We start from the raw sequence: 18,528 nt of genomic DNA on the forward strand, positions 1-18,528 counted from the left end.
CATGGCACACCTCATCACAAAAGGGTTCTCATCCAGGAAAAAAGAGGTCATTGTTCCCCTCTACTTGACACTCATTAGACCCATTATAGAGTGCAACACCCCTTTTGGAATGTACCTCACAAAACATCTGCAGCAGCTGGAAAGGCCACAGAAGTACCTCACAAAGAGGATTACTGACCTCAAACAGATGCCCTACACTGACCGTCTCAAAAAACTCCAGCTTTACTCCGTAGCATATCGCCTACTCTGAGGTGATCTCTGCCTGACATATAAAGCTTTGTCAAACACAGAGCTGTTGGACATGCTACACCTAAAAAAATCCCAATCCCTCTGAGCTACATGCTCTAGGGACATAAACCTTGCCACCACAATACACAGGACATGCTGGAGGGATAGATTCCTGTCCCAGAGACTTCCCATACTCTGGAACAAGCTACCCATCTATGTCAAGCAAAGTTCCTCATTAGCACTCTTTAAGAAAAATCTTGATAAGTGGATTTGAAATAGGAAATACACCCAGGGGATCACTTCTGTGGCTCTGCTCGACAGGGGCACAGACAAATAACTTTCTTGGGTGGCGTAAGTCAGGGAACCTTGCTGGCTAGGCTTACTTAGGTCCTTGGGCCGATAGCCTAGTACCTACCTATGAATCTATGGAATTTCTCCTTTTTACTTTGCTATACTTGGAATTACTGACATTCCCTTTGAGGATACAGGTTTTGCCAAATATTACAATTTTACTTATTTTAACTTTTATTGATACTTTCCAAAGACATGCACTATATGGACTGGAGAACTAAACTGGCTGTAGGTGTGAGTTTGTGATCGTGTGTGCAGTAAGGATGAACAACCCCATCTGGGCTAGCCACCTGATGGTTTGAGCACCAGCTCTAGATGATTTTCACTACTGAAGTGAGACCCTAACTCCATGTGCATGAATGGGGAAATGGGCTTGTTGATGGAAAGATGACAGTCTACCCAACTTGGCCAAGAACCTATGTTTTCTGCTACTACAACAATAAGGTTCATCCCTCTTCAGTCTCCAATGATTTTTATTGATCTTCCAGCTTTTTAAAAACATGGACTACATAACTCCCTTTTCCTCCGACATCATTTGACATAACTTATAAGTGATTTGTAACCCGACCTACTATCCTCATCAAATCTAGTTATCCATGATCTATGGTCAAACCACTTGACCTCTAGTGTAGATACATTACACAGTGACAGTTCTTTGTATGCAACATTTTCTTCTCCCAGATGAAGTCATTCCTGTTTCAGTCTATCTATAGCTACTCACAGGCATCATTTAGTGAGGAAAGTCTTTTCTGAAAGATCAAGATATGACACATCATGTACAGCAGTTAAAGCAACAGTCTCTTTTTAAATTAATAAAACAATAAATCAGGAAATGTAAAGCCAGCACAAAAAGGCTAAATACAACCAAAGGCTCATGCTGTGGTTGAAGTGCAATGAGGCTGAAACTCAAACGTCAGAGCAAATACAGACTTTAATCACTATAATAACATAAAAATATAACAAAAGTAAAAATGGCCAAGCACTTTTATCCCATATATGACAGAACTTCATCAGAACCAAGTTGATCACACCTTTTTAAATAGTCTCAATGCAATCATATGACCTTAAAATCATGCTTACAGCACCAATAAAAACTTTAAATATAATTATGGAATCATTTTTCTCAGAATTTATGAGAAATGAAACTCTGTGAATAATTGTAATTTCCATATTCATTTGAATATTATATTAATAATGTTTTTAGTTTCTTAGTTATGATTTACTTTGTTTCTATTGGTGTTATAAGCATGATTTTAATGTCATACAATTGTATTGAGACTATTTAAAGAAGGTGTGATCACCCATTTAACGGTTGTGATGAAGTTCTGTTGTATATGGGACGAAAGTGCTTAGCCATTTTTACTCTGGTTATGTTTTTAAGTTATAACAGTGATTAAAGTCAAATTTGCTCTGACTTTTGAGTTTTAGCCTCTCTGCACTTCTACCACAGAGTGAGCCTTTTATTTTTTCATTTTAAATTAATTCTGAACTCAGGTCTTCAGCATTTGTTCTGAAACCACGTTAAGTAAATGTCTGTGTTCAAAGGTATGTATAAAGTGAACTGCAATTCAAATTAAATAGATTAGTTATTAAATTAATTTACATAAGCTCCCAAAACAATCTGATGCTTCCTTATGAGGTTGTCTAGAACATATAGCACAATGAAGAGGTGGCAATGTTCAGCTTATAACATAAATACTTTCAGTGGATTGCCAACAGTTATGTCTGGCGGCCTCATGAATGAGAAATGTCAAACTATTATAAAGGAAGTCAAGTTTTTGGACTTGGTAAGAAAGGAGTGTACATGGTAAGGCGTATAAAGAATGAAAAATGTTATATATTTCATTTTAAATACACTTATATTTCAAGATGGATTTTTGTGTGTTTTCTGTCTGCTTCTGATGGTTTACTTCATACCAAATACAAAAAAAAATGCCAGCAAGGCAAAGAACAGAAAGTTCTGTACTATGCAGAAAGTTGTTTTAATAAATTTGGAAATTTTGGATAATATGGAAAGACAAAAACAGTGAGTCAGGAGATCTTAGTTAGCAGAATTAATGCTGTAGTGTTCATTTTAATTGGTCAGTGGTTGTTCTATGATTGTTACAATGATGTTGCTTTTATACATTCATAGGTAAGTACTAGGCTAGCTGCCCTTGCATGCCATTTTAAGCCTAGCCAATTTCCCTTTTTTTGTGCTCAAAATAACCTATCCCACTTGGTTATAAATTGGCCTTACCCATCCAGTGGTAGATACCTATATATTTCCCCTAATGAGAATAACTGGAATCATACCACAGATAATATGAAGGGACAGGTCTATATTAGAACATCGAAGTTTCAAGACTTCGAATGTTCTAATATCAACCCCTATTCAGAGAAAGCTGAAAATATCGAAGCAACAGGAAACTGAATTTTTTCCTAGGGAAAGTATTCAGATGTCCACTTCTGTTGCTTCAGTATTTTCAGTGCTGTGGTGGAAAGTTACGGGTCGGGTTCAGGTAAGTGTGCGATTGAGTGCGGGTTAGGTTAGTTAGGGTTAGGGTGCGGGTTAGGTATGTGTGTTATTGTGTGGACGTAAGACTTAGGGCAGGTTAGGTGAGTAAGGGTTAGGGCGCGGTTCAGGTAAGTGTGCAGTTGTGTAGATGTGAGGATTAGGGCGGGGTAGGTGAGTTAAGGTTAGGGTGTGGTTGAGGGGAGTGTGCGATAGTGACGGACCTTAGGGTTAGGGTTTGGGTTAAGGTAAGTGGATAGTTAGTGGTGTGTGTATAGTTTAGTGTAGGGTTATGTGTACGATTTTAGGTGTAAGTGTGTGGATTGCTGTTTGTTTGGTGTGCTTGTGTTGTGTGTATGTGTTTTGGAACAGCAAATTTTTTCCCTAGGAAAAAATTTGCTGTTCTGTATGTTCAATGTTTTCTGCTTTCGTTGAATAGGGGTCGATATTAGAACATTCAAAGTTTTGAAACTTCGATGTTCTAATATAGACCCTGAAGGGACAAACACATGGAATAAAGCATTTAGGAGAAGCTTCTGTCTATTAGCAGTACTGGAGTAAGTCGTGGGATACATTTTCTGTTTTCCATCCATAGATCTAAGTTGCGCTTGAAAATAGACAGGGCTGAACTTTTGTTTTATGTAGATGTGGAGTCTGTTCCACAGCACTGGTATCCTCTGTGAGATATACTTGTCCCTCCAAACCATTCTGTTGAGGGTGCACAAGAGGTTTGGATCCCTAATCTGAGTATTTCTAAGGCTATTTGACTGGCTGATGTGCAGTAAATCCATTAGTAATGGGTCAGAGGATGCACTGTACACCAGAGAACAGGTCACCTCTTAGCAGTCTGCAAGATACAGAGTATAGTGACAGGTCTTTGAGTCAGACCATGTAGGAAATGTTGTTTGGGCCTTGTATCCGTTTAGTAAAGTATCTCTGTGGGTGTTTCAGTTGTATGTGTCTGAACACATACATGGCAAAGGGGCATTATAGTCAGTGATTGGCCTAATGAAGGTTAAGCAAGGGGTTGGCAATGACAACACAAGATGTACACATCATTTCTGTGTTTATAAGCTGTGAAATACAGGACTTTCTTACAACAATACATACATGTTGATCAAAAGTTAGGTCACTGTCTGCATAGGTTCCTAAATCCTGAACAACTGGGTCAATTCTTGGGGTGTATTGTCAATGTGGTACCACATTCCCAGGGATAGATGATTTCCCACAGGATACAATAATGCATTGTTTGGCATTTAGTTTCAGTCCATGATTTTGGCACCAGTTATCTATTTGAGACAAACCTTCCTGCAGCATGGCTAAGTCATTTGGGGGATTTAATGACTGCTCCTGGCTTGCAGTCATCTGCAAACTTAGTCAGCCAAAGCCCTTTGGTATTTGCTTTTACTTCAGAAAAGTAGATAAACAGGAGAGGTCCCAGCACAGAACCCTGGGGGACTCCACTGGTGACTAGTCTCTGAGGAGGTAACTATCTCTTATTTTGATTATCTGCATCCAATATGTGAAACAGTTGGTAATCCAGTGGGTAACACAGAGGTTTATTCCCAGTTTATTTATCCTTTCTACTATGCCAGTGCGGGGAATTGTGTCAAAAGCTTTGGCCAGGTTGAGGTACATGGTATGTACTGTTTTGCCCTCATTCATTACTTTGGTGACCTTTTCAAAAAATGCACCAGGCTGAGTAAGCATGCCCTGCCCTTGATGAATCCAAATTGAGAAGGGTCTAGTGTTTTAATCAGTAAAGGTATAAAGAATGTAAGAATCTGCTATTCAAGAAGGCAAAACCTTGATTTCCTAGTCTCTCATGTAAAGGCATTTCTTTGCAATAAAGATTATTTTCTTCTGAACTGCATTGTTTGAACGTTATTTGGTACCTTAACAGTTTGATGCCATACACTAGGAGTTCTGTGCTGTATTAGAATCTGTCATTGGGCCCATTGTGACAGGCTTTCTGTCAGGCAGACTTCTGGTGTGATAATGCATATCTTTCTTTAACTTTCAACAGAGTTTATTATCACTCCAATTAAGCTTTACTAGTATTCTCTTCATTAGATTTAATTTGAATGTGATCAGGTAAACTGAATGCATCTGGGAAACTGTGTGAATGTTTGACCTGCCACAGTAACAGCTTTATGTATAATTGTGTGCTAGTGGGGTTTAGTCAGTAAGTACAAGGACAGAGTATCCTTGTCAGAAAGACAGAGTATCATTCTCATGTATGAGAATGGGTTATAATCAAAAAGAAAGGAAAGAAACAGACAGGATTCCTTATATCAAGAGTGGGTGTAGCCACTAATTATAGTCACAACAACTACGTCTTGGTATGAGAGTGGGTTGTTAAAATGAGCGCCAATACAAGTGTTTAAAAGAACCGGAGTTTGGGACTCCAGGTAAGTATAGCTTTAATACGTATGGAAGAGACAGCTGTAATTACTTGGTTAAAAGTTCTGCGACATCTGGAACTGTGAGTAAATCGTAATCTGCAACCATAAGAACTGTAAGTACTGAACCACTTCTTATTAGACATACATACACTGCTAAGAACAGAGACAAGCATTTGCTTAAAATTGAGTCAATAATACCTTAGTGGCATCCTAAGTTTAATAGTTTTTCTACTTCCTTATACACCTATGCACAGACTCTTAATATTAGTGACTGTCGGGTTTGTGCACACATACCTACCACACATGATGGGGGTATTCCTAGTCCACATGTCCATAGGTTACTACCAAGCTAACTGCCCTTGCAGGTCATTTTAAGCCTAGCCAATTACCCATTTGAGAATCAAACCCTGCACCTTGTGTCTGTAAGGTAAACACCTTAACCATTTTGCCAAACCCCAACCCAATGTGTAAACCATGGAGAGCTTAATCAGAAGTCATGATTGAACCCCATACCCTGGAATGGCATGGCAGACACTTTAACCACTGAGCTCCTGTCCTGACCATAAACCTATGGAATAAAGAATACATAAATTTCAACCCAATTTCTTATTTCTCAGTACTACAGGAGTCTGCCTCTGAGATTGTACTTCCTGACAAAAAAAAGGCAGCATGGCAAAGTACATATAGTTCTGTACTTTGTAGAAACTTGTTTTATGGAATTAAGGAGCCATGCCTAATAACGAAAGACAAAAACACAGACAGAGTCAGAAGATCTTAGCAGAATTAATACTGTAGATTTAATTTTAATTGGTCAGTGATTGTTGTATGATTGTTACAATAATGTTGCCTCTAATCAGGAAAGGTATAAGGAATGCAAGAATCTGCTACTCAAGGAGACAGGACCCTGATTTCTTAGTCTCCCATGTATGCATTTTTTTTTTTGCAAAAGGAGAATATTATTTTTTTCTCAACTGTACTGTGTAAAAGTTACTTGGTAGCTTAAAAGGTGCATTATAATGTGTTATATGCACTACAAATGAGAAGTAGGTACCAGTAAAACTGATGCCTTAAAACATGGGAGGGTCACCACTGCCACCAGTCTCCTAGGACAAACAACTGTCATGGGGTCATGATGCCAGTTGTTGCCTTTCCTCTTACTGCTACTACTTTTGGCGAGAAGAGATTGGATAACACTGGGTGACTAACTTGCAATAGAAAACACTGTACTGCAGAAGTCTGAGATGAAGTGACACAAATTATGAAAAAAACTATATCTGAAAGTATCCCCCCAACCACCACCAATGAGATATACCTGCTCTGAGGTATGGCAATCTTGCTGTTAGCATATCTTGTTGCAGAGGTGAGAAGGTGCAATTTTAATGTCTACAGTTTGTTTTTCAGGATGGCATTTTTCGGAATATTAAATTCCACATAGGTAAGTTTTGCATTTCTGTTATGCAACCACCATAAAAGGTTTAGATTATAAAATGGGAACATCAGAACATTGACTTCTGTGTAATCATCCTAAGTACTTCAGAAGTGCTGTTCTAAGGAACTATTCTTACCTTCCTAGAATGCCCAGTGTCTTTGCTAGTTATGTCAATCCTACATCTCCAGGGACAGAATATGTACTTCTGGAGTGCAATGGAGAAGTTTTCTCTGTCAGTACACTGGATGCTCGACCCACAGCAACAGTTATGATGTTTCCAGTAAGTCACAGGATACTTAAACTGCTTATTGAGAAGATACTACTGGTCATACTGGGGCAAGTGCCTCTGTGTTGGGTAAAATGCATGTATGTTGCTTGCATGTGTTTTATAGGTTCATAGGATGGTACTAGGCTATCGGCCCTAGGGCCTATACAAGCCTAGCCATAATAATTCCCTGGCTATTTCTTCCCACACTATTTACTTCCCTGATCCCCTGTCTAGCATGGTGACTGACGTGATCCCCGGGGTGAATATCAAGGTTCCTTTTGAAGAGGGCCAAAGAGGTGCTCTGCTTGACGTGTATGGGTAGTCTATTCCAGAGTCTGGGGAGTCTCTGGGTCAGGAACCTATCCCTCCAGCATGATTTGTTTATTGTGATGACAAGGTTTAGATCCCTGGAGCATGTGGCTCTGAGGGATTGGGATTTCTTTAAGTGTAGCATGTCTAACAGCTCTGGGTTTGACATGGCCTTGTATGTTAAGCAGAGATTGCCTCGGAGTAGACAATATGCGACAGAGTATAGCTGGAGTTTTTAAGGTGGTCAGCATAGGGCATCTGCTTTAGGCCTGTGATTCTTTTAGTGAGGTATTTCTGCGGTCTTTCCAGTTGTTGCAGATGTCTTGAGAGGTACATACCAAATGGGGCATTGTATTCTATAATGGGTCTAATGAGGGATGAGTACAGTGGGACAATGACCTCCTTTTTTCTGGATGAAAAGCCCTTAGTGATGAGGTGTGTCACACAGAAGGATTTCCTGACTGTTGTGGCGATGTGGTTATTGAAGGTGAGACCACTGTCCACCTGTGTCCCTAAGTCTCTTATCACACTTTTGGTGTTTAGTGTACTGCCACCTATGTGGTAATTCACGGGTACATGTTTTTCCCAAAGGGGATAACTATACATTTCTTGGCATTGAGCTTGAGCCCATGGCTCTGGCACCAAGCATCTGTTTCTGTAAGACCCTTTTGTAGAGTATACACATAATTTGGGGATTCAATAATGGCTCCCAGTTTGCAGTCATCTGCAAACTTTGTTAGCCAGAGTCCCTTAGTGTTGACCTGTACTTCAGAGAAGTAGATGCCAAACAAGAGAGGTCCCAGGACTGAACCCTGAGGTACTCCACTTGTCACTTGTCTGGAGCTGGATTTGGAGATGGCTACTTTTACAGTCTGGGTTCTGTCAGTAAGCCAGTTGGCAACCCATTGAGTGACGTAGGGATTAATGCCCAGCTTAGTACGTTTATCTATGATTCCAGAGTGGGGGATGGTGTCAAAGGCCTTAGCGAGATCCAGATATGCTGTGTGGACTGCCTTACTCTCGTCCATGGCTCTGGAGACTGATTCAAAGAAGTCAGTCAGGTTCAGGAGACAAGATCGGCCCTTCATGAACCCAAACTGGGTGGGGTCCAGTGTTTTAAGGTTGCCAATGTCTTTGTTTATAAGTTCCATGATAATACGTTCCATGGCCTTGCAGATCAGGCTTATCAGACTGATGGGGCGGTAGTTCCCGGGATCCAAGGTGGATCCCCCCTTGTGAAGTGGGATAACTGTAGCTGTGCACCACTCAGTTGGCATGAAACCTGAGGTGAGGGTATGATTAAACATGACACTTAGGTGAGGTGCCAGTTAATTTTGTAGTTCATGTAGTACACAGCCCGGGATGTCATCTGGTCCCATGGATGCTGTATTCTTAGCTTTGGAGAGTGCATTTTTTTACCTGTGTGGCTGTTACTACCAGAATTTGGCAATCTTCCTGTATTGAGATGGGCAATTTAGGGGGTGAGAGTGAGGTAAAGCTGGTACTGAATCGATCTGCCAGGATATTGGCAATATCCTTGGGATCAGTATATTTAATGCCACACACACACACACACACCTTCCACTTTCTCTTATTCCCTTCTGTTAGATAATAGTATCCATAACTGATCAATACTGTGTGTTTGTTAATTTAAACTATGACCACAGTAGCCTACTGATACAAGGTTATCCTGTTTTTCCACCTGAAAAATTAAGAAATGACTTACAGTTTCAGAGCAGTCCTTGGTCAGTTGTGATTGTTTCTTAACACATACTTGTCTTTGCTTTGTGATTGTTTCCAGCCACTCATACAAGAACCTAACAGGGTCTCTACCCGCTTCGCTCCCCACCCTGCCCCCTATTCCCTCCTGCCCCCAATGGTCCCACCTTTATTGCACTCAAACCCCTCCCATCTTTCCAATAGCCAACCACAGCGCTAACCCAACACTACCTCCTCCATCTTCCCTCTATCACACCTCCTCAACTAACATGTACAAGCATACCTTTCCTTTGCTCACTGCATGCACTCTCCTTGTATATCTTACATCCTACCAAAGCTCCATCATTCCCCCACTCAACCACTACCACTGTACTACTACTCACACCACCACTCATGTCTCACCCATACTCAGCTCCCCTCCCACCAGCTCAAGAACCATCCCTATGCACCCCCCACATATTCTACCAACTAAATTACTCAAACGTAAAGCATCCCTACAACTTAACATAGTAACCCTCCCACCATACCTATTACCCACAGAGCACAATCATAAAGTTTCCCTTATAAACAAACACATTCAAAAACTGAGAAAACTAATAATCTCATGCATATCAAAACTAGCCCTGAGTGGAGACATCCACCCCAACCCTGGCCCTACCATCTCCAACCCCAGTCCTCATAATCAGACTAGAAACCACAACTTTTCCCATATTACAGCCAATAGAAAGCCAAGTTACTTCCTTCTACTAAGCCTAAATATTAGAAGTATATCCAACAAAGTCCATGAACTCCATGCCACCATAGACTTGTACTCCCCAGATATAGTCATCCTGACAGAAACCTGGCTAAAACCTCACATTACCAGTGAGCAAATACTCCTTACAGGTTATGGCATACTAAGAGTAGACCGGCTAAACAAGAAAGGAGGTGGTGTAGCTATAATATTTAAACAGCATCTAAACATCCAGATCTTAAAATCATCAGCTCCACAAATAGGCAATGAAGAAATAATATATACCAACCTCAAAATTAACCAAAACAAAACCATCAACATAATTGGATGCTACTTCCCACCTGGCCAAAACATCCTTCCACTAGAAAACCTCCTCAGCTGGTCTACCCACCATCTCCCCCAAGAAACTATCATCTTAGGTGATTTCAATATTGACTGGCAAGCCTGTTCTGGCAACAATCCAACCCATCATGTACACCTTCATGGCTTCACCCAACTAGTCCAGTCACCAACAAGGATAAATAAAAACTCCAGCAAGCACACTACCCTGGATTGGATACTAGTCAGTAAGAGCCCCCAGTCATATATAACAGGCTGCTTATCAGATAGCCTCAGTGATCACTCCCCAACATTCCTACTCAAAAAATACCTATACCAAGCTAAACCTGTCATCTATCGTCATATACATAAAAAAATAAACTTTAACCCACTCACATTCATCTCATCCCTCAAAGAATGTAACTGGCATGCTCTAAAGTACCTCAGTCTAGATTATGCAGTGGAACTTTTTAATACTACCTTCCTGAACATCCTTAATTACCATGCCCCCATAAGATTTTCCAGAACCAAAGCACAACCCTCCCCATGGCTACAGAAAACCACTAAGTCAGAAATTAAATCAGGGATAAAGCCTGGGAGCACTGGCGTAAAACCAAAACCCCCTCAGCTAGACAGAAATTCCTAGAACTACGCAATAGAGTGAAAAAGCTAATAAAACAGGACAAATTCCAATACTACCAGTCTGCCCTAGACTCCTCACAACACAGCCCCAAACAATTCTGGTCCTCCATAAACTCCATCCTCCACCCAGGTAAAGTCAGTACCCCTCCTCCTAACATCCCTCACTCCTCATAAAATATTGTTACCTCATTCAACACGCACTTCACCCAAACCATACTATCACTAGCTAAACAACACAACCCCCCTCCCCTCCAACCCACACGTTCAACTAGTAATCTTGCCACTGCCTTCTCATTTTCTCCTGTACCTACCTCCAACATAAAAAAACTCTTAACTAAACTTAAACCCACCAAATTAGCAGCAGACAACCTCCCAAGTGAATACCTACAAATTGCAGCTGATGCTCTGGCCTACCCAGTATCCATCTTGATTAATCGATCTCTGTCAGAAAGTTACGTTCCCACACTGTGGAAAGTCTCACATATAATTCTCCTCGACAAAGGCGGACCCTCTGCAGAACTAACCAATTACCGCCCCATAGCTATTCTCTCTCCACTCTCCAAAATACTAGAGAGATGCATACACTCTCAGGTCTCAGACTACCTCCTTACTAACAACCTCCTTTCCAGTACTCAGCATGGTTTCTGACCAAACCATAGCACCACCACTGCCTTTCTCTCCTTTACTAACACTATCCTTCAGCATAAAAACAATGGCTATCTCTACTCTGCTACTTTCCTAGACCTATCTAAAGCATTTGACATGGTCCCACACAAACAACTTATCTCTGTCCTCAATAACCTATCCTTCTCACAATCAGTCACCAACTGGTTTCAGAGTTACCTGTTTGACCGCCAACAATCCATTGTATGACAGAATGACATATCTCCCCAACTACCTGTCTCCACATGGGTTCCCCAAGGATCCATCCTTGGACCCCTACACTTCTCTGTTTACACCAATAATCTAGCCTCTGCCACCAAACATGGCACACTCATCCAATATGCAGATGACTCGACCATCATCTGCTCAGCCCAGTCCCTACCCAAACTGCAAAAATTCACACAGGAAGCCTTTTCCTCTGTTGAAACATGGTTATCCGATGCCCAATTAATACTCAACCCAAAAAAAACTAAATTACTCATCTTCCAACCCACCAAACATACTCAAAACAACTCTCACTTTAACATCACAGCAAAAGACAACACCACTATATACCCAACTGAACACACCAAATTGCTAGGAGTGGAAATAGACAATAAACTAAAATTTGACATTCACATATCCATGACCATAAAAAAATTCCACAAAAAACTAGGAGCATTATACAGAAATAAACAATTTCTCACCAAAGCAGCAAAGATTTCAATAGCAAATTCCCACCTTATCTCCACCCTACTTTATGCCTCTCCAATATATACCAACCTAAGTCAATGTGATCTAAACAAGCTAGAGACCTGCTACAACAAAATCGCCAAATTCGCCACAGGGGCATCCTACCGTAGTCACCACTGTCTCTCCCTTGTTGAACAGGGCTGGCTTGAACTCCCTCACCTCCTTCAGTGGTATCAACTCTCACTCGCCCACAAACTAGTAAACCATCCACTAAATGTCCCATCCCTCCAGAATCTACTCCAACCCTATCGCACCACCAGACCACTAAGATCCAGCAACAAAAATCACTTGCAGATCACTAAAGCTAATAACTCTGCTGGTGAAGCACTATTCTCTTGCGCCATAGCCAAATTATGGAACTCACTCCCACCCACAATTACCTCCATACCATCATGCACCCACTTCAAAACTTTACTAAAAGCGCACCTAAAAACATGCTGGCTATGCCCTTGCAACTTCCACTCTAATATCATCCACCCCATCCAACTACTACCTTTCTTTCCACTCCACTAACTACCTTGATTATAGCAAGCTCAGATGCTCATAAGCCTAGTACTTATTATACAGCAGGAACTTCTCATTGTTACATTTGTTAATGCCTGTTATGTACTTCACAGATAAAGATTCTAGTTGTCTACTGATGTACTATGTTCTTCATCTGTAAATATGTTGTAAGAAATATCTATGTTAAATTGCTAATCGCTATGTAATCCAGTGTAACTACGGTCTGTTTATTTTACTATGGAGCTTTTCTCCCCGGGCCTCCGCTGAAAATGGACCCACATCCAGTCGGACACTCCCGGTCAACAAATTTAAATAAATAAATAAATAAATTCTGCTGTAGCTCAGAGCAGATCTGAGCATTGCCATTTAGATTTTTGACATAGTTATAGAATGCCTTGTGGTTGTCTTTGGAATCTTTGGCAATTTTATTTTTGTAACTAGCTTTGGAGAATTTTATGAGGGATCTCAGCTTCTTACTGAGGCTGGAAAGGGAGTTTTTGCATCCTAGGATTTTCCTCTTTTCTGTAACAGTTTCTTTCTTTGTTGTAAAGTTTGTTTATGGCAGGGGACCACCAGATTGGATTCCTTTTTTTGGAGGAGAGCATCGTGGTTCTATTTGGGATGGCACGATTCATGCATGAGTGGAATGCTCGTACAGTGCCTTAGTGTAAGACTCAGCAGTCGAACTTTCAGTTCCCGTCTGCATGGGTGTCATGAAGTTTGTAACTTCTGACTTGAGTAGCATGAAGTTGGCTTTGGAGAAGTTTTTATGGAGGTGTCCTTACTGAGATACGATTACTGTGAATGGCAGTTTGGATTTTTTCAGTTTGTACTTTTTTTTGCTGTGGCAATTTCATTCTGAAATGTGTCTACTGGTGTTACAGTAAGAATTAAGAGTCAGTAAGTATGGGCTTGTAAAGACCTGCTCTTACTGTATGTCTTTGTGTAACTGCATTTCTCCTCCTAGTAGACACTTAGAACTACTACCACAAAAGATTTTGTTTTATTTTTCTGGTTAGCTTTTTAAAGGTTTATTTCATAAAAGTTATAAAAATTACAAGGATAGTGAGAATTCACTTTAGGTGTAGAAATGTTTTAGAACTAAAAACTTTGTGTAGCTCATTGCTAATGTCCCACAAAAACAATGGAATATATTTTTGCCCCATCAGTATAAAATATTTTTATACTTGCTGTTTAAGCAGCTAGAAATCATAAGTACCTGTTCATATATCCTGTTGGCTTTGTCCCGCTCATTAGTTAGAATTTTAACATTGGCCTGGATTTCTGCCAAATGACGCTCATATTTATGTATCAGGGACTGATATTCATCCCGTTCCCTGATGACTTGCATGATCTCAGATTCATAAGTTCCTCCCTGCAAAAGAATATAATAAAATAGGAACCATTTACCAAGATGCAACCTACTTTGCACAAAACTTGTAATTCGCAAAGTATAAATAAATGAAAATCCTGAAAAAATGCATGACTAAGCTGAGAATGGAACATGGCCTAATGAGAACACTATTCTATTTTAGTAGCTCAAATGTCAGGAAATCTGGAATTCAAAATTCTAGAAACATTCTTTTTTTTTCTTTTTACCAAAGTTATCAAAACACAGAAATATTATTCAATAACTTTCACTTTGGAATCAAATACTCCAAGTCCCAATTTTATACAGTCCAAAATATCAGGTGGCGTGCCAAGTCATTGTTCATTTTTGCCATAAGTTATTGCATTTCACAATTCATAGGCTTTCTTTGCTTCAGATATACATAACTGTTGAATAAAATGTGTTGGAATGGAAATGTTAACTCAGAGCAATTGGCATGGTTAAATACTGAAATGTCATTTGAGCAAAATGAAATGATTTATAGTCCCAAAAACTTAATAACTCATTTTCTTAACTAGGTCTACTCTGAAAAGTTAGGTGACCATATGATTTTAGTAAATGATGTTAACATTTTTACCTATTAAAGAAAGTATACTTCATCTCAAAAAAAAAAGTCTAAAACTCCTTCATTTAGGAAATAATAGATTATATAGGTACCAGTAAGATATATAAGCACTACATTTGTACCAGCATTGGCCACTAAAATATATTAACATCATCTTAACATACGAGTATTTAACTTTTTATAAACTGGGTTAGTTTTATGAAAACAATAGCAATATATGAAAAAGTTATGTACTTACCATAATGTTCTATCTGTGTTGTCCATTTTCATTCTTCAGTAACAAATGGGTTTGAATCACTCGGCTACTTTTTCCTGCTTGTGGAACACAAACTCTCGAGCGCCTTCCTTACCCATAATGCACTAGTCCCCTAACATACCTCATATCTTGTTTGCTGTCCTTTAAGTCAATATAACATTTAAAAAATAAAAAGAAATGAAATAACAGTCACCGGGATTCATGAAGCTTGCACCAGGTGCAGGAGTAGCATTGGCGTTCCAACACCAAATATGGCTGGTGAGCGATCCAGGTACGAGCTGTTTCCACATGCACTACCTGTGTATGGTACGCCCACACAGCTCCCAGCCCCTGTATGCTAATTACCCCAGTTGCAGCAGTGTAGCATGCAAATTAAGGTATTTAGCGATCCAGGAAGTGGTGCAGGTGTAGTGTAAGCATGCAGAAATGTAAACCGTAAAAAACGGTTTACATTTTTGCAAACATAAAATCGGAGCCATGACAGCTAGCCAAACACATGTATTATATCGTTAATATATGCCAATGGCTAAATATATAGCCATTGGCATAAAAAAATTTACAAAATATAAAAAGAACATTTAATTTCATTTTTCGCACTATCGCGAAGTTTAAGCGCAGGGCAGCAGCGCGCAAACCGAATCGCAAGAAAAATAGAAAAATATAGAATAAAACTGCAATGTAACACATATCATGATTTTCCCATAATAGTCAATGGCAGGCATGTTACACCACACCATGGTGCAAGAGTTGCTAAGGGGCTGTGACAGTGTTTTGCACGGTAGCTAGGAATTAGTAGGCAATGCCATCCAAATGAGAGGAATAGTAGTGAATTACAGATTCCCCGCTGGTGTAAGAATGCACCTCACAGAGTAGCGTCATAACACCGAGGTGTGCCCTTGAGATAAAGATGACATCAAGAGAGGGGTGTGTCACCTTTGCTGTAAACACGCTAAGCAAAGCTGCAGGATAGGGGTGCGTCGAACTGGCTATAGCTTTGCTTAGCTGAGAATACACAAGGTAACCAAGTATACATGTGTATGGAGATGAAAACGCACTTAAATTGCGTGGCGAGCACCGGAGCTGAAACAGGAAGGATATAGGAAAGAAATAAGGAAATGCTGCAGCAGAGAAATTGGAGTATAAATGACTAATTAACACCTAGAAACCTACAGTGGGCCATTGACAACACCTAACAAGGCTGCAAGCAGCTACCTATAAAAACAGGAAAGGAGAGGGGCTGTACTGCAAAGAAAACAGTAAAGTGTCACAGCAGAACAAAGCGGATTTGCAGTATATCAGCTACAAGACACATTTTGCAACATATGACTGGGTGGGGAAAGTATAAAACAAGAAAGACGGCAGGTGGATGCATGCCTGATAATGGGAGGGGATCCAGGTTTAAAAGTGAATTAAAGGGCAAGAGGTTAATCAAGGCAGGCAAGCATAACTCCCCACTAAAGGCCCCACACTTGCAGTACTCACTGTAAAACCCATAATTAAGATACCCTGCAGCTGCAAATGCTGATATACACCCAATGACATCAGCAGCATTCATAGAAAAATAGTATAAATTGTGAAAGCACCTCACACACACACTTGTGTATTCCCATACACTCTGCACCATTGGTGTATATAGATGGGGAACTTTTAGTATGCACATGTTAGGGGCTGCCATAGCTTTGATCCACCAGCATATGTTGGAGACTGAAGGTGGTGTGGAGGATGATGCACACAACCACCTCAGGCACCAGAGGAGGAGAAGAGTGTTCAGACCCAGGGTAACCTACCAGGGGCTACATGATCTGGAGATAGTAGAGAGTTACAGGGTGGACAGGGACACCCTACAGCAACTTGTGGAGCTGTGCCAGCCACTCCTCAGAGCCAGAACAAACAGAGGGGAACTCACCCCAATGGATACGAAGGTATGTGTAAGCCTGAGAATGCTAGCTACAGGTACCTTTCAAAGGCCAACTGGGGATATCACGGGGATCTCACAGGCATCAGCATCCAGGGTACTTCACTAGTTCCTGGATGCCATGTTACCACATGCCAATGAGCACATATACTTCCCCCGAATGCAGGAGGAGTTGGCCAACAATATGCTTCTCTTCCACCATGTGGCAAAATACCCGGAGGTATTGGGTGCAATAGACTGCACGCACATACACATCAAGTCACCATCCGGTAAGCAAAGTAGGCGCTACATAAACCGCAAGGGATACCCCTCCATCAACTGCCAGGTCGTGTGCAATGCCCAGGGCATTATCATGGATGTGTGTGCTGGCAGCCCTGGAAGCTATCACGACTCCCACATCTGGCATGCCTCACAGCTGTATCAGGTATTTGCCAGGGGGGGGAATCCCATATGGCCACTTGATGGGGGATGCTGGCTATGCACTGTAACCTTGGATGATGACTCCCATCAGAAATGCACACACACACCCATGCAGGAATGCCATAATGAGGCACATGCACAAACCAGAATCATCACAGAGCATGTATTTGGGATGCTTAAATCACGGTTCTGTTGCTTGGACATATCTGGTGGAGCCTTGCAGTACCCTCCAGGCACGTGTGCCCACATCTTCATAATATGTGCCATGCTAAACAATATGATCCTGCAGAAACTGCTGCAGCAGGAACAGAATGGTGAAGGCCTTCACAGCCCACCACCGTTGCCAAGGGCCCCACAGGCACAGAGGTACTCAGACCACGAACACCCTGAGCCAGCCCCAGTAGGTAGACGGAGGCATGTCCAGTATGTCCATGCCTTGGCAAGGAGGGAACGTTTAGCACACACACTGACAGTATAGGCACCTAGGGACTGACACCTTTCTCCACCTGCACACACAGTAAAAATGGATGGCATACACACAAGACTACCTGTAAATTGTCATGTATATGCAGTCTACTGTGTGCATCAAACATAGGCAGCCCTCAACTATTACACACACAACAGCTATTGGCACAAGGTAAGTCAACACCCGAACAGTAAATTAAGCTAGCAGCATGTGCTTATACTGTATGTATAGGTTCATAGGTAGGTACTTGGCTAACTGCCTGAGGACATTCATAAGCCTAGCCAAAATGTGTCAGCTTTTGCCACCCCATTGATTCATTAACTATCCCTCTGTGGAGCAGAGCCAATGGCGGGATCTCTGGGGTGTATCTACTGTTCCCCATCCATTATTCAAGGTTTCTCTTGAAGAGTGTTAGTGAGGGGCTCTGTATAATGTAATTAGGGATGTTGTTCCAAAGTATGAGGAGTTTCTGTGACAGGAATCCATCCCTCCAGCATCTTTCAGTTATTGTTGTGGCAAGGTTCAGCTCACTACAGTGTGTGGCTCACTGTGACATGGATTCCCATAGGTGGAGCCATATCCATTAAGCCTGAGTTCGACATGGCTTTGATGGCCAGCACAGATCATCTCCAAGTAAACGAGATGCCACTGAGTAAAGTAGGTGTTTATTCAGTCTGGCTGAATAGGACATATGCTTGAGGCCAGTAATCCTCTTGGCAAG

General features: G+C 41.0%; 1 protein-coding gene across 1 annotated transcript in view; it reads right to left on the minus strand.

The window, feature by feature from the left end:
• Positions 1-18,528, minus strand: part of TSGA10 (testis specific 10) — a 1,008,750-nt gene that overhangs the window by 785,319 nt on the left and 204,903 nt on the right. Inside the window, exon 6 of the mRNA XM_044071816.1 lies at positions 14,015-14,170. Coding sequence (XP_043927751.1) covers positions 14,015-14,170 — 156 coding nt within the window. The remainder of the gene's footprint in view (positions 1-14,014; positions 14,171-18,528) is intronic.

The sequence above is a fragment of the Protopterus annectens genome, chromosome 5.part0, assembly GCF_019279795.1.
Source record: "Protopterus annectens isolate FY-2018-M chromosome 5.part0, PAN1.0, whole genome shotgun sequence".
Classification (NCBI taxonomy): domain Eukaryota; kingdom Metazoa; phylum Chordata; order Ceratodontiformes; family Protopteridae; genus Protopterus; species Protopterus annectens.